General features: G+C 49.1%; 1 protein-coding gene across 5 annotated transcripts in view; it reads right to left on the reverse strand.

The window, feature by feature from the left end:
• Positions 1-24,714, reverse strand: part of BICRAL (BICRA like chromatin remodeling complex associated protein) — a 111,872-nt gene that overhangs the window by 11,811 nt on the left and 75,347 nt on the right. For all 5 annotated transcript variants that reach the window (XM_070074088.1, XM_070074087.1, XM_070074086.1 and 2 more), the window contains one exon: positions 569-630. In XM_070074088.1, coding sequence (XP_069930189.1) covers positions 569-630 — 62 coding nt within the window. The remainder of the gene's footprint in view (positions 1-568; positions 631-24,714) is intronic.

The following is a 24,714-nucleotide window of genomic DNA, read 5'->3' on the forward strand; positions in this document are numbered from 1 at the left end:
CCAGCCATGGCAGGTGTCAAATCTAATCATGACGGTCATCTACACGCAAAGAAGCTAGGAAATACAAGGGGTCTGCAAAAAAGTTTGTGGGAAGTGGAATCAAAAGATCAGTTTGTTTTGGTGTACAAACTCTTGAAGTCATGCACACTCATTCAGGAATGTCCTAATTCACAGCACAGGAGATCTGTTCCCCTATTTGGAGTACCGTCGTGAGCTGAGTGTGTGCTCTATCCATCTCCACGAGGCGCTCACATGGACTTGGCTGGCTGACCACTGGCCATGTAAATTTCATGCAAACATTTCTGTTCTAAACATGGGAGTTTATCAGAGACCCCTGGACTGTAGAAAGTCAAGGAGCTGTTCTTCACAAGAACACAGACAGGAGGCTCAAGCCACAGCGGAGGTACGTGGGGTTCTAAGGAAAAAGAGCTCTAGGAAAAATGCTCACGGCGCACTTTACAGCAGGCTAATACATGCATGATTGAGACCCAACTTCTGCCGTGTTATTTCCTGCAGTCTGGGGACCTAGAGCGACAGTCGAAGCCCATGTGTCACTGTGGGAACTCACCAGGCTCCTTTCGTTAGCTGCTTGGCAGCGGGCCTTTTCTGTCCTCCCGAATGTCCGTCCACCTGGAGACAAAGCACACCTCTGAGCACCCCTCTCACGGACAAAGCAGAACACGACCTCACACGAGCGCATCTGTGGTCGCACCGCATTTCAGATGTTCCAAACCACCTCGCCCAGAATATTCCTTTTTTAAAGTTTATGTTTTATCTTGATTTATTTGGAATGCAGAGTAGCAGAGACTCAAGAGGGACACAGACAGATCTTCCATCCACTGTTCACTCCCCAAACTCCTGCAAGCCGGAGCTGGGCCAGGCGGCAGCCAGGAACCTAGACCTCCCTCCAGGTCTCCCATGTGGATGGCACGGACCCAAGTATGTGGGCCATCTTCTGCTGCCTCCCAGGGTGCTAGCAGGAAGTTGGATTGGAGTGGAGGCAGGACTGACTTGATCCAGGCACTCTCTTACAGGGCGTGGGTGTCCCAGGAGGCAGCTTAACTCACTGCACCACGATGCCCCTCCACCCCACAGGCACATTCTAAGACTGTAAAATGTGCCTGCTAAAAAAGAATACAAGCAAGGATGCAGATTCCACATAGCCAAACTGCTCGTCAAGACTACAGAAAGCTGTCCTGCCCGTTCCTTGGACGGCCCCAGTTTGTGCTCCAAGGCTGAATCCTTAACTCCTACAAATGCATCACTGTATTTCTGGAGGAATATATCTGTGGGTTCCAGCTCCACAAACATCTGAATGCTAGGTAGATACTACTGAATCCATTTTCTTAATGGTAAATAAGAGCGTGAACATTGATCAGCACCTGTTACAAACAGTCCAAGTGTGGTCTAATAGGGCATATTTTTTTTTTTTTTTTTTTTTTTGACAGGCAGAGTGGAGAGTGAGAGAGACAGACAGACAGAAAGGTCTTCCTTTTGCCGTTGGTTCACCCCACAATGGCCGCTGCGGCCAGCATATCGCGCTGATCGGAAGCCAGGAGCCAGGTGCTTCTGGTCTCCCATGCTGGTGCAGGGCCCAAGGACCTGGGCCATCCTCCACTGCACTCCCGGGCCATAGCAGAGAGCTGGCCTGGAAGAGGGGCAACCGGGACAGAATCCGGCGCCCGACCAGGACTAGAACCCGGTGTGCCGGCGCCGCAAGGCGGAGGATTAGCCTATTGAGCCACGGCGCCGGCCAATAGGGCATATCTTACACGGTGTTGAGGTGACACACGTGCCTTAGGGCAGAGCCCGAGAACTAAACAGATCCTTTATGATGTCTGCCAGGAAAGTCTAGACTGTGCAAGGCCTCATTAAACTATTAATTGGCAGGTGTGAAGGAGAAGAGATAAAGGCATTAGTAAACTGAAAAAAAAATTTTCCTTCCTTTCTATTTTATTTTTTTAAAAGATTTATTTACTTATTTGAAAGGCAGAGCAACAGGGAGAAGTGGGCAGCGAGATCTTCCTTCCACTGGTTCGTCCCCTACATGCCTGAAACAGATGGGGCTGGGGCTGGGGCTGGGCTAGGTGGAAGCCAGGAGCCCAGAACTCCATCCAGGTCTCCCATGTGGATGGCAGGGAACCAGGCACCTGAGTCATCACCTGCTACCTCCCAGGAGCACTTGCAGGAAGCCGGACTGGGAGCAGGGTAAGTGGCGGCTTAACCTCCTGGCCAGGACGGCCTCTCCTTCCTCTTTGCATTAGTGGTTTGATATGCTTTGAGGTTCCGAAGCTAAACTGGGTCAAAAGACCTTAGGGACTGTCTACTCCTTATGTTCCTGGCTGCTACCACAGGAAAACAAACCTCTCAGCACAACCAGGAAGAACAAATCCCTCCTTGAAATGACAACATGCAATACCATTCCACAGGGAACTGTGTGTTTGGAGGGCCTGGCCAGTGCTGGCTGCGGGCACCGTATTCACCCGACCGTGAGGAAGTGACGGCTTAATGGAGCATTGTAAATATGTCAGAAATACCCTGGGCACGCGTCCTAGGAGCATAAACCAAACAAGGCGAGGCCCACTGGCTGAGTCTTCAGTGACCGCACTTCCGCGGGCACAGAGAGCCCAGGCTCACGGTGCTCCCGAGGCCCCACGGTGAGCACAGAGCCGATGACTGCGGACAGGAGGAGAGGACGGCAAGGCTTCCTACCTGCACAGCCGGCGGGCCAGGAGCTGATCCGACTACTTTTTCCTGCCGTGGTTGTGCAGTCCAGAATCCTGTCCTATTAGAATTAATACATACGACACGCTCAACAGAGGCAGTGACCCAGGCCCGGGGCACGGCCCCTCTGTCTGCAGCCCCCTGCACACTCTGAAAGGGGCTTCTTTCTCAGGAAGGCTGTGAGGAAGGTGAGCAGGGGAGCACATTTCTCCACAAGCCCTGGAGGCCGAGGTGAGGGTAATTAAAACCTCTTTGGGTAATAAATAGAACCAAGGAGCTGACTAATTAAATGCTAATAAAAAGAAGCTGCAAGGGCCATAGTTTCAAATTATCCCTAGTCTGAGAATGAGACCTCAAGCCAGTCGTCTATCAATACTGATGGACCCCAAAATGCAACTTCAGGGCACTGCCTGAGTGTTCGAGCTTTGTCTCTCTTTCGGGCCGACTCAACAGCCTTAGGAGAACCGGAACACGGACCCTGCCCTTTCACTGGGGGTGGGCTGGGGGCGAGGTGGGGGGCGTATATAAAGCCACAGCAGGTGATCACAGGTCACATGGGCCATGCAATTCTGGATTTCACTGTTTCTGAAAAGCATATTTTTGTCACAAAATTTAACCAGAAGCACTTTTTCCTTTCGTGGTAGCATCTCGCAACGGATGGTCTCGTCCCGCCACTGCAAGATGGCGTATTATTCAGGTGGAAAGGGTACGGACAAGGCCAAGGAGCAGGGTGGAGGTGAGATTAGGTCAGAAAGATCCCATGTAGGGCGAGGGAGGTGAGAGGAGGCTCCTCTGGTGCTGGGAGGGCAGGGCCCCACGGAAGAGAGTTACTACAAAGGCTGCCGACCTGGTGGTGCATCTGCGCCCGCACCAGGCCGTCTGCGGACATGGGGGGACTCTGATTCAAACTTTTTTTTCTGAGCCTGTGGAACATATCACTAAGACGGAAAAATTAATGTCATTACCGAATGCGTTAACACTTAAAACGCCAACCACGCCTCTTAATGCCTACCTGGCATCCCCTGCAGGCTAGACTACAAAACACCTGCTTCTCTTATCACAAGTGATCTCTGCTAGGGGGCAGCAGTGACACCTGACTCCTCCCTTGCTCTGGGAAAGCTGCGTCTATGCTGCTCAGATGCAAGGCGGGGACTCAGCTTCTAGCCCAAACTGTTGCTACCCCCACTTCTTAGATCTCACACCTCAGGGAGCAGGATCCTAACTACCAGCTCCCGGTGGACCGTGCCCGCTCAGGGTCCTCAGCCAGCACAGTAGGTTTCCTCTCTGCCAGCCGGTGTGTCTCTAGTTTGTGTTATGTCAGCATGAGGTGGCCACAAAACGGCAAATGTAAAGCCAATTAGATTTTAGCTAGGGTGAATATAATTAGAAAAATTAATCTGATGGTTAAACGCTTGTGCTTTGCTTTTCTATAAAAGGGGAAGACAGGGGCCAGCGCTGTGGCGTAGTGGGTAAAGCCGCCGACTGCAGTGCCATCATCCCACACTGGTGCTGGTTCAAGACCTGGCTGCTCCATTTCTGATCCAGGTCTCTGCTATGGCCTGGAAAAGCAGCAGCAGATGACCCAAGTGCTTGGGCGCTGCACCCACATGGGAGACCCGGAAGAAGCTCCTGACTCCTGGCTTCAGATCCGCCCAGCTCCAGCCATTACAACCATTTGGGGAGTGAACCAGCAGATGAAGATCTCTCTCTTTCTTTCTCTCTCTCTCTCTGCCTCTCTGTAACTCTGCCTTTCAAATAAATAAATAAATCTTAAAAAAAAAAAAAAAAAGAAGACAACGACAAACCAGATGGCATCTAAGCACCAACAAATTCCTTTTAGGTTTAAGGAAAAAAGTCTGCTGTCTCCACAGTGCTTTTGAAGTACAATGACACAGAGCTTTTAAATGACCCTCAATTTTTAATCCTCTCAGCTCTTACCACTTTGTAATACAGCGAATTTTCATTTTTTTTTCTTTTTCAACTTATAATGGGTTTATCCATATTTAATATAGTATTTCTCACCATGGGGACGTTGATCAGCTAATTAATATGCTTTAAAATTTTTATTTCTACATTAAATCTCTCTCCATTTCAATACTAGAGATATTGAACACATTTTTCAAACTTTTATTCCCCAGAGATAAGAGTTTAATATTTGGTTGACTATTTGATACCTAAGTACTATCTGAGTATTCACCGGGAGATGAAACATGAATCTAACAGAAAAGACTCCTCAGCAATCCCCTGATTATAACTCAACAGTGCTGACTTCCTAGCGTCGCAGGCCAGAGTCTCCTTCTTCCTATTTCATGTGCTTTGTGAATTCGGCAACTCGGCAACATTACCGAGTCAAATATCAGCCTTCTTACCACATTGGGCCTTTTTCTAACCAGCAACTAGAAATTCCAGGGTCCATTTTTCAGAGAAGAATTATCAATTCACTCCCATTTTGTGGGAAACAACTAAGAAACCACCCTGTTAACTTTTTAGGAACTTTTGGACGCCGAGGCTCCGGCTTAGCCCCAGTAGCACAAGGTTTTCAGGGCAAAGCCTGACCGGGGATCCCCTTTAAAGTTGCCCCGCCCACTTCCCCACACAAACGCAAATGCCTGCAAAGCTGAGAACACTCAAGACAGCTGGTGTCTCCGGCTTCTTCTACGGCTTCAGCAACGGGCCCCAGCAAAGACGGAGAAAGGAGGACCAGGAGTAACTGTGCTGAAATCGAGGTCTGGTTGTTAGGATCTTGAAGGCCGAAGATGGCCCAGGTACTCGAGCCCCTGTCTGCTGCCTCTCTGGGTGCACACTCGCAGGAAGCTGGAACTGGAAGTGGACGGCCCTGGAACCCAGGCACTCCCATGGGGCTGTCTCAGGTGGCATCTTGACTGCTCTGCCAAGTGGCCTCCCCTGGGTCCACTATTCTAGTCAGGGGCTGTGACACCCTCTATCAGGATGGGCAGAGCTCGCAGCTGGAAAACCACAGGGCTAGAGCTGGACTCAGCTTGAAGGAACGGACATCTGTAGGCTGCTGTGTCCGGCAAGAGCCGCTCGCTCAGCCTTCGGAAGCTCTTATGGAACATTCAGCAAAGGAGACCACATTCTGGGCCACCAGGCACACATGAACACAATTAAAAGAACAGAAACCACGCACTGTTCTCGGACTGCAAAGGAATTAAAATAGAAATTTATAACAAAGCCTAAAAAACCCCAAACATGGAAAGATTAGGCAACACGGTTCTAAATGACACATGAGTCAAAGAAGAAATCTTGAGAGAAATCTAAGTAAAACACAACTTACAGGGGCAGGGAGTTGGTGCCGTGGTTAAGACGCTGCCTGAGACGCCTGCCTCCCATGTCACAGTGCTTGGGTTCAAGTCCTGGCTCCCCACTGGATTTCAGATTCCTGCTAATGTGCACCCTGTAGATAGCAGGTGATGGCTCAGGGAGCTGTATTCCTGCCACCCGTGTGGGAGAACTGGATAGGGTTCCAGGCTCCTAGCATTGGCCTCGCTCAGTCCTGGCTGTTGTATGCATTTCGGAGTGAACCAGCAGATCCAGCAGATGGGAGATTTCTCTCTGACCATCTCCCTGTTTTCTGTCTCTCTGCCTTTTAAATAAGAATTTTTTTTTTTTTTTTTTTTTTTTTTTTTTTTTTTTTTTTTTTTTACAGGCAGAGTGGACAGGGAGAGAGAGAGACAGAGAGAAGAAAGGCCTTCCTTTTGCCGTTGGTTCACCCTCCAATGGCCACTGCGGCCAGCGCACTGCAGCCGGCGCACCACACTAAACCGAAGGCAGTAGCCAGGTGCTTCTCCTGGTCTCCCATGGGGTGCAGGGCCCAAGCACTTGGGCCATCCTCCACTGCGCTCCCTGGCCACAGCAGAGGGCTGGCCTGGAAGAGGGGCAACCGGGACAGAATCCGGTGCCCCGACCGGGACTAGAACCCGGTGTGCCGGCGCCGCTAGGCGGAGGATTAGCCTAGTGAGCCGCGGCGCCGGCTAAATAAGAAATTTTTAAAAATAGGCCGGCGCCGCGGCTCACTAGGCTAATCCTCCGCCTTGCGGCACCGGCACCCCGGGTTCTAGTCCCGGTCGGGGCGCCGGATTCTGTCCCGGTTGCCCCTCTTCCAGGCCAGCCCTCTGCTGTGGCCAGGGAGCGCAGTGGAGGATGGCCCAGGTGCTTGGGCCCTGCACCCCATGGGAGACCAGGAAAAGCACCTGGCTCCTGGCTCCTGCCATCGGATCAGCGCGGTGCGCCGGCCGCAGTGCGCCGGCCGCGGCGGCCATTGGAGGGTGAATCAACGGCAAAGGAAGACCTTTCTCTCTGTCTCTCTCTCTCACTGTCCACTCTGCCTGTCAAAAAAAAAAAATAAATAAATAAAAATAAAATATAACATCAAAATCTGTGAGATATAAAAAAAAGCAGTGCTGAGGGAGAATTTATAGCAATCAATTCATGTATTAGAAAAGAAAAATGGGGAAGGGCAGTATGGCTCAGGGAGTTAAGCTACGGCTTGGGACACCTGCAGCCCATGTTGGAGTGCCTGGCTTGAATCTTGGCTGCTCCATTTCGGATCCAGCTTCCTGCTAATGCACCTGGGAGGCAGCAGATGATGGCTCAAGTGCTTGGGTCCCTGCCACCCGTATGAGAGACCCAGATGGAGTTCCTGGCTCCTGGTTTCAGCCTAGCCCAGCTCTGGCTATTGTGGCCATTTGGAGATTTGGAGAGTGAATAAACGGATGGAAGATATCTCTCTCTCTCTCTCTGCCTTTCAAATAAATAAATCTTTAAAAAAGTAAGAGAACAATAAGAGAAAATTATGAACAATGCTGCCTACAAATTTGATGACCTAGATCAAATGGACTGAGTCCTTGAATAATACAATCTGTCAAAATCTATACAATGAAGAAATAGACTATCTGAATGGTCTTACAGTCATTACAAATTGAATCAATAATAACCTTCCCAAACTGAAAGCATCAGGCTTAGACGGGGTCTCAGGCAAGTTCCACTAAGAAATTAGAAGAAATCAGATCACTTTACAATCTCTTCCAGAAGGTAGAAGCAAAAGGATATTCCTAACTCATTCTGTGAGGCTGGCAATACCCCAATATTCAAACCACACAAGGATATTACCAGAAACTATAGCCTAATATCTCCCATTGACACAGATGCAAAAACCCCCAATGAAATACAGGCAAATCAAACCTGATAGTATATAAAAAGAATTATATACTTTCCCATGACCAGGTGATTTTATGACAAGTATGCAAGGCTGGTACAACACTCAAAAATCAATTAATGTACCCTATCACATCAACAGATCAACAAAGAAAAATCACATTACACAGAAAAGTATTTTACAATATACAACAACCATTCATGAAAAAAGCTTTTAGCAGACTAACTATGGAGGGGAATTTGCTGAATTTGATAAACAGTATCCACTGGAAAAAAAAAACACACAAGCAATTAACATAATAATTAACTGGGAGAAACTTGAAGCTCTCCCATTAAGATTAGGAACAAGACAGGACATCCTCTTTTGCTACTGCATTTCAACATTACATAGTCTTAGCTATTGCAGTAAGAAAAGAGATCAGTCACCACCGCACATCAGTGGGACCCCTGCATCCCATATCAGTGAGCCTGGTTATCTTAGCTCCTATTCCAGCTTCCTGTTTTTTTTTTTTTTTTTTTTTTTTTTTTTTTGTGACAGAGTGGACAGTGAGAGAGAGAGAGACAGAGAGAAAGGTCTTCCTTTTGCCGTTGGTTCACCCTCCAATGGCCGCCGCGGCTGGCGCGCTGCGGCCGGCGCACCGCGCTGATCCGATGGCAGGAGCCAGGAGCCAGGTGCTTTTCCTGGTCTCCCATGGGGTGCAGGGCCCAAGCACCTGGGCCATCCTCCACTGCACTCCCTGGCCACAGCAGAGGGCTGGCCTGGAAGAGGGGCAACCGGGACAGAATCCGGCGCCCCGACCGGGACTAGAACCCGGTGTGCCGGCGCCGCTAGGCGGAGGATTAGCCTAGTGAGCCGCGGCGCCGGCCTCCAGCTTCCTGTTAACACACACCCTGAGGAGCAGCAGGTGATGGCTCAAGTACTTGCGTCCTGGCCAATCATATAGGAGACCTGGATTGAGTTCTGGGCTCCTGGCTTTGTCCAAGCCCATCCCTAGCTGTTGCAGAAATTTGAGGAGTGAACCAATGGTTGGAAGATCTCTGCCTTTCAAAAAAATGAAAAATAAATAAAACTTTTTAAAAAGAATTCATGGACAAATGGAATTAAAAGATAAAAACAAAACAAAAAATATAAACTTTAATAAAAAATAAAGAAATCGCAAAGTGTATTATCTTCCAGAGGGAATTGAAGAGCTAAAGGTCAGTGTTATGGCTCAGCAGGTTAACCTGCTGCTTGCAATGCCAGCACTCTATATTGGGCTGCTGGCTTGAGTCCCTGCTGCTCTGCCTCCAATCCAGCTTCCTGCTAATGCACATCCTGAGAGGCGGCAGGCAGTGGCCCAAACACCTGGGCTGTCTTTGCTGCTCTCCCAGGTGCATTAGCAGGGAACCGGATTGGAAGCAGAGCAGCAGGGACTTGAACCGGCACTCAGATGGGATGTGGTAATGCAGGCAGCTGTTTAAGCCACTGTGCAACACTGGCCCCTCTATGGTTTGAGAGAGCTATCCAGCTGATTCAGATGAATTGATCATTTGCAAACCACTGCACTTGTTAGTCATGGTTACATGCTTGACTTGGAATCATACAGAGATGATCTGGGGTGGTCATTCTGGTCCAGGAGAACAGTGAGAGAGAACAAGGGAGAAGTGAGAGGTCGTGTTATAAAGAAGCCAGAGAGCAGCAGGGAGCTTGGCTGCTGACCTTCCTAAGGGGCTGCCCTCCACCCAAGGACTTAGGCTCATTTGCAAAATACATGACAAAACCTGCTCAGGCTGTGCTCCTGACCGCAGCAGCCTGAAGTACTCTGACAAGACACATGGGTGTCTCCCACACCCACAGCACCATGGGAACCACAGAGAAGGGAGCTGAAAGATACCCAGCACAGTCCTTATCTGAGGTTTACATCCAGAGAACACACAGGCCTACAGAAACATGACAGGGGCCGGCGCTGTGGCATAGTGGGTAAAGCGCCGCCTGCAGTGCTGGCATCCTATATGGCACCGGTTCGAGACCTGGCTGCTCCACTTCCGATGCAGCTCTCTGCTATGGCCTGGGAAAGCAGTAGAAGATGGCCCAAGTCCTTGGGGCCCTGTACTTGCATGGGAGACCGGGAAGAAGCTCCTGGCTCCTGGCTTTGGATAGGCGCAGCTCCAGCCAGTTGGGGAGTGAACCAGTGGATGGAAGACTGTTCTCTCTCTGCCTCTCCCTGTGTAACTCCGACTTTCAAATAAATAAATAAATAAATAAATAAATCTTTTTTAAAATAAAGATTTATTTATTTATTTGAAAGTCAGAGTTACACACAGAGAGGAGAGGCAGAAAGAGAGAGGTCTTCCATCTGATGGTTCATTCCCCAATTGGCTGTAATGGCCAGAGCTGCACTGATCTGAAGCCAGGAGCCAGGAGCTTCCTCTGGGTCTTCCACATGGGTGCAGGGGCCCAAGGACTTGGGCCATCTTCTACTGCTTTCCCAGGCCATAGCAGAGAGCTGGATTGGAAGTGGAGCAGCCAGGATACGAACCGGCACCCATATGGGATAATGGCACTTCAGGCCAGGGCGTTAACCTGCTGTGCCACAGCTCTGACCCCAATAAATAAATCTTAAAAAAAAAAAAAAAGCAAAAAAAGCTGGTCTCAGTCACTCCCTTGGCCCCGCAGATCCTCACAGCTACCAGCACACCAGTCACTGTCAGTTTCTGGAAGCTGTCTGTGGTCACTGTTGTGCTTCCCACGGTCTCCCCCGTCTATTGCAATGTGTCTTCTGCACCCATCATCCCACAGACACCAGTCTTGCCAAGGTCACCAGCAGCCTCCTACTTGCTACATCTCCCAGGGCCTCCTGGCCCTCCCCTCCATCACCTGCCCGGCGGCCCTCCCCTCCACAGTCCGTCGCCTCCTGTCTGCGACGTTCTCTTTCTCCGCCTCTAAGACGCGGAGTCCTGCAGGCCTTACTCTTCCTCTCTAATTCCACATGCCCACCGTGGACTCCTGTGCCTGGCCCACCACCTACCTGCTGAGACACCGGGGCCTCTCCCAGCTGCCTGGTCTTCTCTATTTACACGGTCTACCTTCTCCGGGATCCACTTCATTCGCCCTCTCTGCGTCAGTTACAACGCAAGTGCTCATCCGTGGATCCCACTTCAGCCCCTACTTCTAAGTCTCCGTATATGTAAGGGGGTCTTGAAAAAGTTCATAAGAAGTGACAATTAAGAGAAAAATATGCGCGGATTTCAAAACATGTTTTGCACCAAAATAAACTTATCTTTTAATTTTCCCACGCACGCTTGTACTGCTGTTTGTCATACAACAGCTTGGTTGGTCTACAAGTAACTCAGCCTTGACAAACGTATCCTTTGCTACACTCAGTCGCTTCTCTTCGCATGGGAATCCCTGTGGGGAGCAACTCGGACTATACTGTTACTGGAATTAAGACTTATTCTATACATCTGCTCTCCCACAATATGGCGCTGGGAGAGGAGAAAACAGCTTCTACATAGCTGCCTCTCACCAACTTGACAAGCTGCAGGAGCTGCTCCTGATTGGAGGAGAGCAGCGTACTCGGCGTGTGGGTAGCAGAGTTGGGATTGGTGGAAGAGGACTATAAAGGAGGAGAGAGACAACATGCACCAGGGAACATCTATCTGAAGGAACACCTGTGCAGCCTCCAAGAGAGCCGGCCGGCGGTGTGCCGCTCCCCCGCGGAAGTGGGGAAAGTGGCTAGGGGGAACCGCCCTTCCACGGAGGTGGAAGGGTCGGTAGCCAACCCGGGAAGAACCAGCAGCAAACCCGGGGAGGGCCGAGCAGACCAAAGAACAGCGCAGGGTCCTGTGTCGTTCCTCCACGAAGAGGGGGAGCGACATAATGGTGCCGTGACTCGGATATGAAGCCTAGGCAGGGTTTAGTGTCGTTCCTCCACGAAGAGGGGGAGCGACAAATCCCTCCCCACGTCTCTATCTCTGTGAACCTGGCTTATTCCTTATTCCTCCTCTGTGGCCAGTCAACCACAGGTTCTACCTAACCCGGTCGTCTCAAGGCTTGCACGTGTCACCATCTCCGCTCCCAGCACGCCAGCGTGGGCCTGCACTGCTTCCTGCCGAGGCCACCGCACTGGCTCCCGGCATGCCGTCCTGCTCACCCTGGCATCTGAACACCTTCCTCGCCCACCGGAACACTCTTTCCTTCCTCGACAACACCACCGTCTCCTCTCCGGGGGCTTTGCGCCTGCTTTTTCCACTCCCTGGAATGTTCTTCACCCAGAGCCCCTCTGCCAGGATAATTGCCTCTCCCTCAACAGATCTCAACTGGGAAGACACGGCTCAGTGAGAACTTCCCAGCCCATCCCATCCGGGTTACAAGCTGCTTCTTCCAGTCTGGTACTCTCAAAACACCCTGGTTCCTCTCAGGTTCCTGGCTTTGAAAATAAAATAAAATACCACGTGGTGGGGCAAGCCCTGGGGTGCAGTGAGTTAAGCCATAGCTTGAGACATTCACACCCTACATCAGAGTGCCAGGTTTGAGTCCCAGTCACTCTGCTTCTGATCCAGCTTCCTGCTAATGTGCATCCCGGGAGGCCGCAGATGATGGCCCAAGAACTTGAGTTCCTGACACCCATGTAGGAGACCAGGTTGGAGTTCCAGGATCACTCCTCGCTTTAGCCTAGTCCAACGCTGGCTGTTGCAGGCAATTGGGGAGTGAACCAGTGGATCTTTCTCTTTCTGTTTCACAAATAAAAATGAATAAATATGGGAAAAAAACCTCCTTGGTGACTGCAGGCTTCCACCCAAGGATAGACAGTCATGTCCCTGGGACTGCCATGTGGTCGGTACCCATGCTACTGAATGAGTGGATCAATGAAGAAAACCTTCAGCACAGTGAAGTGATCAAAGGGTCTTCAAAAAGTTCATGAAAAATGCATATTACAAAAAAGTATGCATGTCTTTCAAATTTGCACCAAAATAAGCTTATCTTCTTCATTCTTTTAAAATTCATTTATTTATTTGAAAGGCCGAGAGAGAGACCTCCCATCTATTGGTTCATTTCCCAAATATCCCCAAGACCCAAGCTGGGTCAGGATGAAGCCAGCACCTGGATCTTAATCCAGGTTTCCCACCTGGGTAGCAGGGACCCAGCTGCTGGAGCCATCACTCGCTGCCCGCCAGGGTGCACACGGGTGGGAAGCTAGAACCGAGGAGCAGAGCCGGGACTTGAAGTCAGGCACTCTGATATGGGGTGTGGGCACCCCGACTTGTATTCAAACCATAAGGCCAAATCCCCACCCCTAGACTTATCTCTTCCATTTTCCCATGAGCTTACTGAAGTCCTCTTGTGTACCGAGTGGACAGGCAGAGAAGGATCGGGGAGGGGCTGCACAGGTTTTGTTCTGGGGTTGCTGGGCGGGCCCTGAAGGAGGGGAAGCATTTGGACAGGATGGGAGAGGACATCACTGACCACCACTAGAGAAGGCCCGGACTCATGACGCATCCAGCCCACGCAGGGCCAGACGGGGACCCCCCAGCGTCAGGGTGGGCTTCTCCCTGGGGGAGCCTGACTGCCCCGGCAGGACTTTGTACTTTCTCCTGTAAGCGTGGGAAGTAGCAGATGATTTGGTTTAGGTTGCCGAGCAAATGTTTTAGGAGGATTAATGTGGTGGAAACCTGCCTTTAAGAGAGGCTGCCGGCAGATTAATCACTGAGGCGATGGCTCCAGTCGTGTAATTAGGAGGCGCTCCGTGGGAATGGGCTGCGGAAATCATCCACCCCAGTGAGTCTCCATCCTGGCTGCACTTTAGCGTCACCTGGGGAGCTTTTGAAAAACGCTGATGTCTACAGCGCTCTCTCCAGAGCGTTTAAATCGGAATTTATGGGGGTGAGGTCTAGGCATCAATATTTTTTAAAAGCTCCCCGGGTGGTTCTAATTGCACAGCTAGAGTTCCTCATTCTAAAGACGAGAAAGAGGGCTCAGAGAGCTTAGATGAAACCACGCACCTACAGCTCTGCCTGCTGATCCTGCTTGTATCTCCATTATAACTCAGTCCGTCTTAAAAGTCTGTTTTAGGGCACGGATGCAGAAAAGGAGAGATGTGGGAAGCAACAGAACAGAGAGAGCTGGCACGTAAAGTTGCCTTTACAAGCAATTTGTCCACACTCTGAACCTCCACTTCCTCTTCTGAGAAATGGGATAATAATGCTATTATAGCCCAAAGGCAGGGATTAGAAATGTTGTCAGGGCCAGTATTGTGACATGGCAGGTTAAGATGCTCTTGCACACTGACATCCCATATTGGAGCTGGTTCAAGTCCTGGCTGCTCCACTTCCGATCCAGCTCTCAGCTAATGTGCCTGGGAAAGCCGCAGAGGATGGGCCCCTGCCTCCCACATGGGAGATACAGATGGAATTCTGGGTTCCTGGCTTTTGCAGCCATCTGTGGAGTGACACAGTGGATGGAACATCTCTCTCTCTTTCTCTCTCTCTCTCTCCCCTTGCTGTTGCTCTGCCTTTCAAATAAATAAATAAACAAATCTTAAAGTATACATGTGTACAACCCACGGCACCATCCCTGTTGTTAATAATACAATTTTTTATTATTAGAAATATGAGATATTTAAAAACTATTTATTTGAAAGGCAGAGTTACAGAGAGAGAGAGGACAGAAAGAGAGATCTTTCATCTGCTGGCTCACTTCCCAAATGGTTGCAACGGCCAGGGCTAGGCCAGGCTGAGGCCAGGAGCCTGGAGCTTCATCCAGGTCTCCCATGTGGGTGGCAGGGGCCCAAGCACTTAGGCTACCTTCTGCTGCCTTCCCGGGCACATTAGCAGAGAGCTGGCTAGGAAGTGGAGCAGCAGGGACTCAAATTGGCACTCATATGGGGTTATAAGCAGGGGCTTAACCCACTGCACCACAACGCTGGCCCCAACATGTGACATTTTCAAATTAGATTTTAGAGGATTTGGTAACATTAAAGGTATAGAAGGAGAAGGAGAAAATAGGGAATGCAGGTTTTGAAACCTGGATGGCTGAAAATACAACGGTTCTACAGTGAGGCAGACAGGCTGAGCTGGAGGGGATGAGACCTGGGGGTCTCAGGGTGGGGCTGAAGCTGGAAGCGGGGACTCAGTTTCGATCACTCATGTGTGTACCCTAAGCACGGGAGGTGCTCCAGACGTACAGGCTCCGCCGCAACCAAGGGATTCTAAATCTACTAAATCTTCTGAGAGCTAAGGACATCTGGACCTAAAATAATTTGTTCACTCTTGTTTGACAGGCTAAAATCACTGGCTTTTGGATTTTAATCCATTTATAGGATTGGCACTGTGGTATTGTAGGTTAAGCCTCGCCTGCAGCACTGGCATCCCATATGGGCACTGGTTTGTGTCCCAGCTGCTCCTCTAGGGATCCAGCTCTTTGCTATGGCCTGGGAAATGCAGCGCAAGATGGCCCAAGTGCTTGGGCCCCTGCACCTACATGGGAGACCCGGAAGAAGCTCCTGGCTTTGGTCTGGCCCTGCTCTGGTCATTGCGGCCCTTTGGGGAGTGAACCAGCAGATGGAAGATTTCTCTGTCTCTCCCTCTCTCTGTAACTCTGCCTTTTGAATAAATAATGTATCTTTAAAAAATCCATTTATTAGAAAGCGTAAGTCCTCTAAGTTCTTCTACACTAGGAGATCTGTGCTCAGGGGGTTCTTTGGAGAACGGCTGATCTTAGGTCTGAGGCAGGGCCATCTGCAGGCAAGCCTACACCACCCTGAGGCACAAAGTGAGGTGCGCTCCGGGAAGGTGGAGACGCCGGCTCGGACAGGTCTCTGCTGACCCAACATGGAACAGTGGGAGCATCGAAAATATTACAGATGAGCTGATAGCTCTGGATTAGCTTCAAAATAACTGTGCAGGGCAAGAGTTGATGAAAAAGGAGCCCTGAGCCGGGAGGTACTGAAGCTGCCGTTGTGGGCGCTCATTGGTTACCTTTGTTCATGCTTAAAATCCCCCATCATAATAAAGGTTTTTTTTTTTTTTTTTTTTTTTTTTTTACAGGCAGAGTGGATAGTGAGAGAGAGAGAGAGAGAGAGAGAGAGAGAGACAGAGAGAAAGGTCTTCCTTTTGCCATTGGTTCACCCTCCAATGGCCGCCACGGCTGGCGCAATGCGGCCGGCGCACTGCGCTGATCCGATGGCAGCAGCCAGGTGCTTCTCCTGGTCTCCCATGGGGTGCAGGGCCCAAGCACTTGGGCCATCCTCCACTGCACTCCCGGGCCACAGCAGAGAGCTGGCCTGGAAGAGGGGCAACCGGGACAGAATCCGGCGCCCCGACGGGGACTAGAACCCGGTGTGCCAGCACCACAAGGCGGAGGATTAGCCTAGTGAGCCGCGGTGCCGGCCCTCTTTCACTCTTTAAAATAAATAATAAATCTTTAAAAAATAAAAAATAAATGCAAAAATCCTTAAAAAGATGAGTTCATAGGCTAAAAAATGTTGGGTGAAAAAAAGGAAAAAACTTTTTTTTATGAAAAAAATCCCTGCCAATAAATGTGCACAGGATAATCCGATTAGAAAGTCGCCATTCTGCAACTGCCAGTTTCAGATGTTCAAGTGAGGGCCAGCAAAGGCTCTCAAACCACCGCCAGGCTGAGACGCAGGCCAGGCCCGAGTTCTCAGACCCCTGGAGACCATTTCTTCTCCACTAAGGAAATGAAGAATGTGTGAGCACCCTGGGGACAAACTTGGCGAGGCCAGCTGACCCGGTGCTCACGCTCACACTCACGCTCAATAACGGGACCATGTGATAGTACGTGCTTTGCTCGAAGCGTTTAGCCTGATATTAATGATGAGGAAACAAACAATTCCGGGTCAAGGGTCACTCTACAAGACCATCCCTCAGGATTGCTGTGGACTAGAGACATGACAGGTAAACAAAAGCTGTGCCCTCTGACTGGAGTTGACCGTGAAGAACTGCTGTAAAGGACACAAGTGGGCCAACGGGAAGGAATGTGACACAATTCTGTCGTGTTCCTGTTCTCGGGGATGATGGGGACACTGTGGTTGTGCAGAAGAACAAAGAAGGTTCTTGTTCTTAGGAGACACCCACGGAAGTTCTAGGGGTGAAGAGTCACAATGTTGGCAAAGTACTCACAGGTGCGTTAGAGAAAAGCATGTGTGCACACAAACATGGACACTTGGCACAGATAAAGCAAAGACGCAGCACAGAGACGGCTGGTGGTGTCGGGGAACAGGCTCCCTGTACTCCTCAGCTTCTCTGCAGGGAGGAAGTTTCCCCGGTACAAGAGGCGGGGTGGCGGCTTCAGTCCCCACCACAGGAAGCTGGTAAGCAAGGGGGCAGCTGGGGGACAGCAGGGAGCCCTTGGGCCATGGTACAACCTTTCTATGCCATTGGCTCTCTGAACCAAGTGAATGCATTATGTATACTGACAACAAATACTATGTACATTTAAAAACTTAAATCTTCCATGATATTAACCCTTTATTGTATCAAGACTTGCTGAATCATATTTCTCTAACAGACAAATGCCAAGGGCCTCTCTCTGATAAAGGTATTTTTGTTCATTACTGACCTCCCATATGGGCACTAGTTTGAGTCCCAGCTCCTCTACTTCCAATGCAGCTCCCTACTATTGGCCTGGGGAAGCAGTGGAAGATGGCCTAAGCACTTGGGCCCCTGCCACACATGTGGGAGACCTGGAAGAAGCTCCTGGTTCCTGCTTTGGCCTGGCCCAGCCCTGGTTTAGCCCAGATCACTGTGGCCATTTGGAGAATAAAACGGCAGACAGAAGATCTCTCTCTCTGTCTCTCCTTATCTCTCTCTGTAATGCTACCTCTCAAATAAATAAATACATAAGTAAATAAATGTTAAAGTTGAGAAAGCTGCCATATTAGAAAAAAAAGTAACTGTTTTTTTGTCACCCATGTGGGAAAGCTGGATTGAGTGTCCAGTTCCTGGCTTTGGCCTGGTCCAGTCCAGCAGGCTGTGCCGGTAATGTGCAGAGTGAACCAGCAGATAGGAGTCTGTATGCTCACCTTTTATCTCCCACTCAAAAAAATGGGTTGGGGGGCAGGGAAGTCATAAAAAATTACTTTGATGCTGCCAGTGTAGGCTTCTTGCTACTTTGGAATCTCCGGAACTTAGGGACGGAAGGGTTGTTTGTTTCCACATCACAGCACTGTTTATTATACAGTCAAAAGAAGCAATCAAATAAAAAGCTGTGCATTATTAATTTCTCTCTCTCTCTCTTTTTTTTTTTTTTTTTTTTTGGACAGGCAGAGTGGACAGTGAGAGAGAGAGACAGAGAGAAAGGTCTTCCTTTGCCGTTGGTTCACCCTCCAATGGCCGCCATGGCTGGCGCGCTGCAGCTGGCGCACTGCGCTGATCCAAAGGCAGGAGCCAGGTGCTATCCTGGTCTCCCATGCGGGTGCAGGGCCCAAGCACCTGGGCCATCCTCCATTGCACTCCCGGGCCACAGCAGAGAGCTGGCCTGGAAGAGGGGCAACCGGGACAGAATCCGGCACCCCGACTGGGAGTAGAACCTGGTGTGCCAGTGCTGCAAGGCGGAGGATTTGTGCATTATTAATTAAAATAAAGTAGATCAATAAATAGAGATATAAAATGATCCTCAGGCTATCAAATTCAGTGAGTGTCTGTGCGTTGCAGAAGTAAGTTTACAGGGGGACTTCAAAAAGTTTGTGGATGGAGCCAGCATCCTGGTGTAGCAGGTTAGGCCCATGTGGGCGCTGGTTCAAGTCCCACTGCTAATGTGCCTGGGAATGCAGTGGAAGATGGCCCAAGTGGTTGGGTTCCTGCACTGATGTGGGAGACTTGGAGGAAGTTCCTGGCTCCTGGCTTCACACTGGCCCAGACCTGGCCGTTGTGACCACTTGGGAAGTAAACTAGCAGATGGAAGATCTCTCTCTCTCCATCTCTCCCTCTCTCCCTTTCTCTGTAATTCTGCCTTTCAAACAAATAAAATAATCTTTTTTTTTTTTAAATAAGTTTGTGGAAAAACAGAATTAAAAGGTAAGTTGAGTTTGGTGCCAAAAAATTTAAAATTCCACACACGGTTTTATTGTATCACGCATTTTCCACATACTTTTGGAAGACCTCCTGTGCACGCGTGCTCCATGCTGGCATATGCAGAGATCATCTCTGGGGCGACAGAAAGACTTAGCAGCAGTGGGGCCTCTGGGAGGAAACTCGGGGCCTGGGAGGCAGACTTTTGCCTCTGATCCATTTTGGAACTGCTTTATATTTTTGCCTGTGGCATGTCTTACTTACTGCTAAGAAATGCATAAATGTGCTTTGATAAACGCTGTCCTGGCATCACCTCTTCTGTGAGGGGCAAGTCTGAATGGTGAGAAGGAGGTGTGAATAACCTGTAATAATTCTGCCACCCAGAGAACTGCTGTCAGAGTTACACACTAGACCCCCTTATCCACAGGGGTATGTTCCAGACCCCTGTGGATGTCTGAAACCAGACAGTACCCAACCTTATAATCTATATTTTTTCTTGTACAGACACATCTATGCTAAAGCTTAATTTATAAATTAGGCATAGTAAGAGATTTCCTAAAATATTTTTTGGAAAGATTTAAAAAAATTATTATTTGTTGGAAAGGCTGAGTTACAGAGAGAGTAGGAGAGGCAAAGATATCTTCCATCTGGTGGTTCACTCCCCAAATGGCCTCAATGCCCAGGGCTGGGCCAGGCTGAAGCTAGGAACCTGGAGCTTCTTCGAGTCTCCCACATGGGTGCAGGGGCCCAACCACTTGAGCCATCTTCCACTGCTTTCCGAGGCACATTAGCAGGGAACTGGATTGGAAGTGGAGCAGCCGGGTCTTGAACTGGCTCCCATATGGTATGTCAGCATCATAGGTGGAGGCTTAACCTGCTACGCCACAGCGCAGGCCCTGCTATTGGAAGAGATTATCAACAACACATAACATTGTATCCCACACCAGAGTGTCTGGGCCTGATGCACATCTTCAGCTCCTTACTGTAGCTTCCTGCCAGAAGACCCAGGAAGGCAGCAGCGACGGCCTAGGTGCTAATAAAACACAATAATGGCAATCATACACCATAATAAGCGGCCAGCATTGCCACTGTTGTGTTTTGAGGCCATTATAGAGTTAAGAGTTCCTTGAACACAAGCACTGTGACACAGCAACAGTTGATCTGATAATCAAGACGGATACTAAGTGACTAGCAGGTGGACAGCACGCACAGACTGGATACAAAGGACAAAAGGATCAGTCACACACTGGGCAATGTGCACACGGGATGAGGTTTCCTCAGGCTGCTCAGAATGGTGTGCCACTGAAAACCTATGAATTCCCTCTAGAAATTTTCATTCACTATTTCTAGACTACTGTTGACTGCAGGAAATGGAAACAGCAGAAAGCGAAGCTACAGATAAGGGGGTAGTACCATAGTGCATTCCCTCCTAATCAAGTTTCTGAGTGCTTCCTAAGCAAGACAGTTTTCAGTTTTTTTTTTTTTTTTTTTTTTTTTTTTTACAGGCAGAGTGGACAGTGAGAGAGAGAGACAGAGAGAAAGGTCTTCCTTTGCCGTTGGTTCACCCTCCAATGGCCGCCGTGGCCAGCACACTGCGGCCAGTGCACCGCACTGATCCGATGGCAGGAGCCAGGTACTTATCCTGGTCTCCCATGGGGTACAGGGCCCAAGGACTTGGGCCATCCTCCACTGCACTCCCTGGCCACAGCAGAGAGCTGGCCTGGAAGAGGGGCAACTGGGACAGAATCCGGCGCCCCAACCGGGACTAGAACCCGGTGTGCCGGCACCGCAAGGCGGAGGATTAGCCTAGTGAGCCGGGGCACCGGCCCAGTTTTCAGTATCTAATACATCATGTTGTTTCTCCCATGATTTTTCTGAAAGTGTAAATCATTTGTTTATTAAATAGTTTAGCATTTCTTAAACATTTCTGTCATTAGCCTGAAGGCTTAGAGTCAAAATGCTACTATTCAAGGAGCTTGTGCTTGGTACAACAATTAAGCCATTGTACTTAATCACTGAAAATGATTTTGTAAACCTTTCTCTAAATCTTTAATTATTTTTGAAAAATTTAAAAAAAGATTTATTTCTGGGACTGGCACTGTGGTGTAGAAAGCCACCGCCTGCAGTGCCGGCATCCTATATGGGACCAGGCTGCTCCACTTCCGATCCCGCTCTCTGCTATGGCCTGGGAAAGCAGTAGAAGATGGCCCATATGGGAGACCCAGAAGAAGCTCCTCGCTCCTGGCTTCGGATCAGCACAGCTCCAGCCGTTGCGGCCATCTGGGGAGTGAAATAGTAGATGGAAAACTTCTCTCTCTCTGCCTCTGCCTCTCTGTAACTCTGTCTTTCAAATAAATAAATAGATCTTTAAAAAAAAAAAAAGGTCTCTTTATTTTGAAAGTCAGAGTTTCAGAGGGAGTGGCTGCAATGGCCAGTGCTGGACCAGGTTGAAGCCGGGCACCAGGAGCTTCATTCAGGTCTCCCACATGGATGGCAAGGCCCCAAATACTGGGGCCATCTTCCACTGCTTTTCCCAGGCCATTAGTAGGGAGTTGGATCAGAAGTGGAGCAGCAGAGACATGAACCAGCACCCACGTAGGATGCTGGTGTTGCAGGTGGCAGCCTAACCTGCTATGCCAGCCCATGAAAAAATTTTAAATGCCTATATAGCACTTTGTCATAAATAATCATTTTGCTAATATAAGACATTTGGGTTTTCAGAAAATTTTTTCAACCAAGGTGAAGAAGAGTATCTATAGGACACTACGTTTTGAGTAAGAAAGGATGGGAAATAAAAAAATATGTATGCATGTGTTCATTTGTGTGAAAACAAACACAGGAAAAATAAACTAGGAACTGAAGAGATGGATGGACATAGGGGACGGGTGTGAAGTAGCAGCAAAGCAAGGAGCAGGGGGCACAAGGAGCAGGCTGGGGAGGAGCAGGCCTGCTCCAGGTCTATTTCCCATGCACCCTGACTGTGGGCTCCGCAAATGGTTCCAATGTCCCAAAGAAGTTATAAAAAGACACAATCAGTCAGAAAGGCGGGGAGAGAAGCCTGCACTGAAACACAAATAAAAATAAACAAAACTACACCTTCAACAAAGAGCACAACCATACCAAGGGAAGAAAAAAGAGGTAACTTTTTTTAAAGGTTTATTTATTTGAAAGGCAGAAGAAAGGAGTGAGGTTGAGAGAGAGGGGAAGAGAAAGGAGGAGAGGGGGAGAGAGAGATAGAGAGGGAGAGAGAGAGAGAAAGAGAGAGATGTTCTGTCTGCTGGTTCACTCCACAAAGGCCTGCATAGCCAGGGGCTGGGCCAGGCTGCACCAGGAGCCAGGAACTCCATCCAGGTCTCCCTCATGGGTGGCAGGGACTCAGGTACTTGAACCATCACCTGCTCCATCCCAGGGTCTGCGTTAGCAGGAAGCCGGACTGGAAGTAGAGCAGCTGGGGCTCCAACCAGGCCTGCAACCATACAGGGTGCAGACGTCCCAAGCAGTGGCTTAATCACTTAATCACTTAAACAAACCCAAGTCCCTCGATACTGTATTTTGACTGTAAATCTTTAGGCGAGGGATGGAACTATAAACCAATGCAGAAGTCTAATTAGTAGGTTTGTTTTTCATAGTTGCGAGTTGGCAATTTTGAAACTACTTTCTCCATATTCTAGGACTGAGTAAAGTCAGTCAACATATTGAACACGCAGTTACAAGTATGGGAAAGGGGGAGGCTTGGATGGATCCAGCAGCTGTAGGTCAGAATTAGAAGTATCCACATGAACTCAGAGATGTCTTAATAGCTACAAACATTAGGTACACGTAAATATACGTATTTCTTGGCTGGGATGACCTCAGTAGCAATGACTACACATAGTTCTCCAGTAGAAGGGAAAGGGCTCCTTGAAAAAAATCTTGTTTCTGGGGCAGGGGCGGGGAACTTGAAAGATGAACATGGAACATGTTGTTTTGCCAGAAATTAAAGGAAATGCTTAAAGTATGATAGAAACAAGTCAGAGGGGCCAGCGGCCAATTTGGAGGGGTGCCAACTGGCCAAATCTGGGTCAATCTGAGCACCAAATAAGTGACTGAAACGGTCTGTAACCCACTGGAAAAATAAGAATCTGAGAGTACGTACTGATGTAAATGAATACGTACAGGGAGCAGAGGTAAAGCTCTTCCGCAGAGTAGAATACCAAAAATAAGTGCACAAAACATGATGGAATTAAAACGTCTCTATTCGCACATCATCACAGTAATAGCTTCATAATAACTGATTGAGCCAGGGATTATCAGTGGAAGCTTAAAGCAGCGTGTACAAGTCCGATGACAAACTGGATTATCAACACAAGCCTCCAAGTATCTCCCAGAAGACTCTCACTAACAACAGGAGGAAGCTGAGTGGAGAACTCTGGCAGACCCCATCTTCAGTAAGTGCTCCAAGCTGATGTCACCAGTCAACACCAGTGCGACATCCCCAGAGGGACAAAGCTGCATCACTGAGCCCCGAGGACACAGCTCTTCCCCTGCCAAAAATGTGCGCCCTCAATCTGATCAGGAGGAAAGATCAGGGAAGCCCAACCCTAGGCACCCTGCACAAAGGCATTGCGTGTGCCCTCACACATGTTGGGATCACCAAAGACAAAGGACGATTTTTAATCATCTGTTTCCAGAGGATACTTAGTAGAATTACTTAGTCAAAAGTATACAGTTTTCGTGAGATTGACACAGACAGACTTAAAAGGTTTATATTGAAATACACTGACACATGCAAAACAGAGGAGTTTGTGAAGCTTCTGATGTGGAGGAGAAAGGCAGAGGCAGTGGACAGGGAGAAGTGGGGTGGGGGTAGGGAGCGCAATGGGTCCTCCTGGGTGGGAAGAAGAGTAGCTGAACTGTGCCATGTGCTAGGGACGAGACGGAGTGGAAGGAGTCAAGGGCCGAAGCCGTTGATCACTGGAGACCCTTTCCAGAAACGGAATCTGCCCATGGTCTTAGCCACGCACCCAGCAATCCACCTGCACAACAGCATGGCGACAGCAAGCTCGGGTACTTGATCAGATAGAGCGCCCTGAATCCCCCCTCTACCAGGGAACATCACAAAGTTCATGGGGAAGGAAATTAAAAGACAAGTTTATTCTAGTACCGAAAGTGTGAAATCTATGCATGTGAGAGACCTTCAGAAAATTCATTGAAAACATATGTTATGAAAAAAACTGTGCATGAATTTCAAACATGTTTTGTATCAAAAGAAATATCTTTTAATTCTATTTTCACATGACCTTTTAAATTTTTTATTGAAAGGCAGAGTGACACAGAGAGAGAGAGAGAGAGAGAGAGAGAGAGAGAGAGAGAGATCTTCCATCCACTGGTTAACTTCTTGAAGCCAGGAGCCAGGAACTCCATCTGGCTCTCCCATCTGGGTGTCCCATATGTGTCCCATATGTGTCCTTCCAGGCACATCAGTGGGAAGCTGATGGGATCACAGAGTAGCCAGACTTCAGCCAGGCACTCCTCTGTGGCACACGGTGTCCCAAGTGACAGCTTAGCCTACTGTATACCACACCAGCTGCCCCATCCACACCCTTCTAAAGTACCCTTGTGTATGTCTCCTTCTGGTGCGGGCCAGTTATCCACTGTGAGTCACACTGAATCCCCCAAAGCAGCAGCCACGACATCGCCATGTGGTCCATGGTCACATGACCTAGTGGCTTGCACATGATGTCAACGAATAACCATAAAAGAAGTTTTCATTTTCCCCACTCATAACACACTTTGTCAAGTAGGTAAGTGTGTATGAGAGCACCC

This window comes from Oryctolagus cuniculus, chromosome 5, assembly GCF_964237555.1.
Source record: "Oryctolagus cuniculus chromosome 5, mOryCun1.1, whole genome shotgun sequence".
Lineage (NCBI taxonomy): Eukaryota > Metazoa > Chordata > Mammalia > Lagomorpha > Leporidae > Oryctolagus > Oryctolagus cuniculus.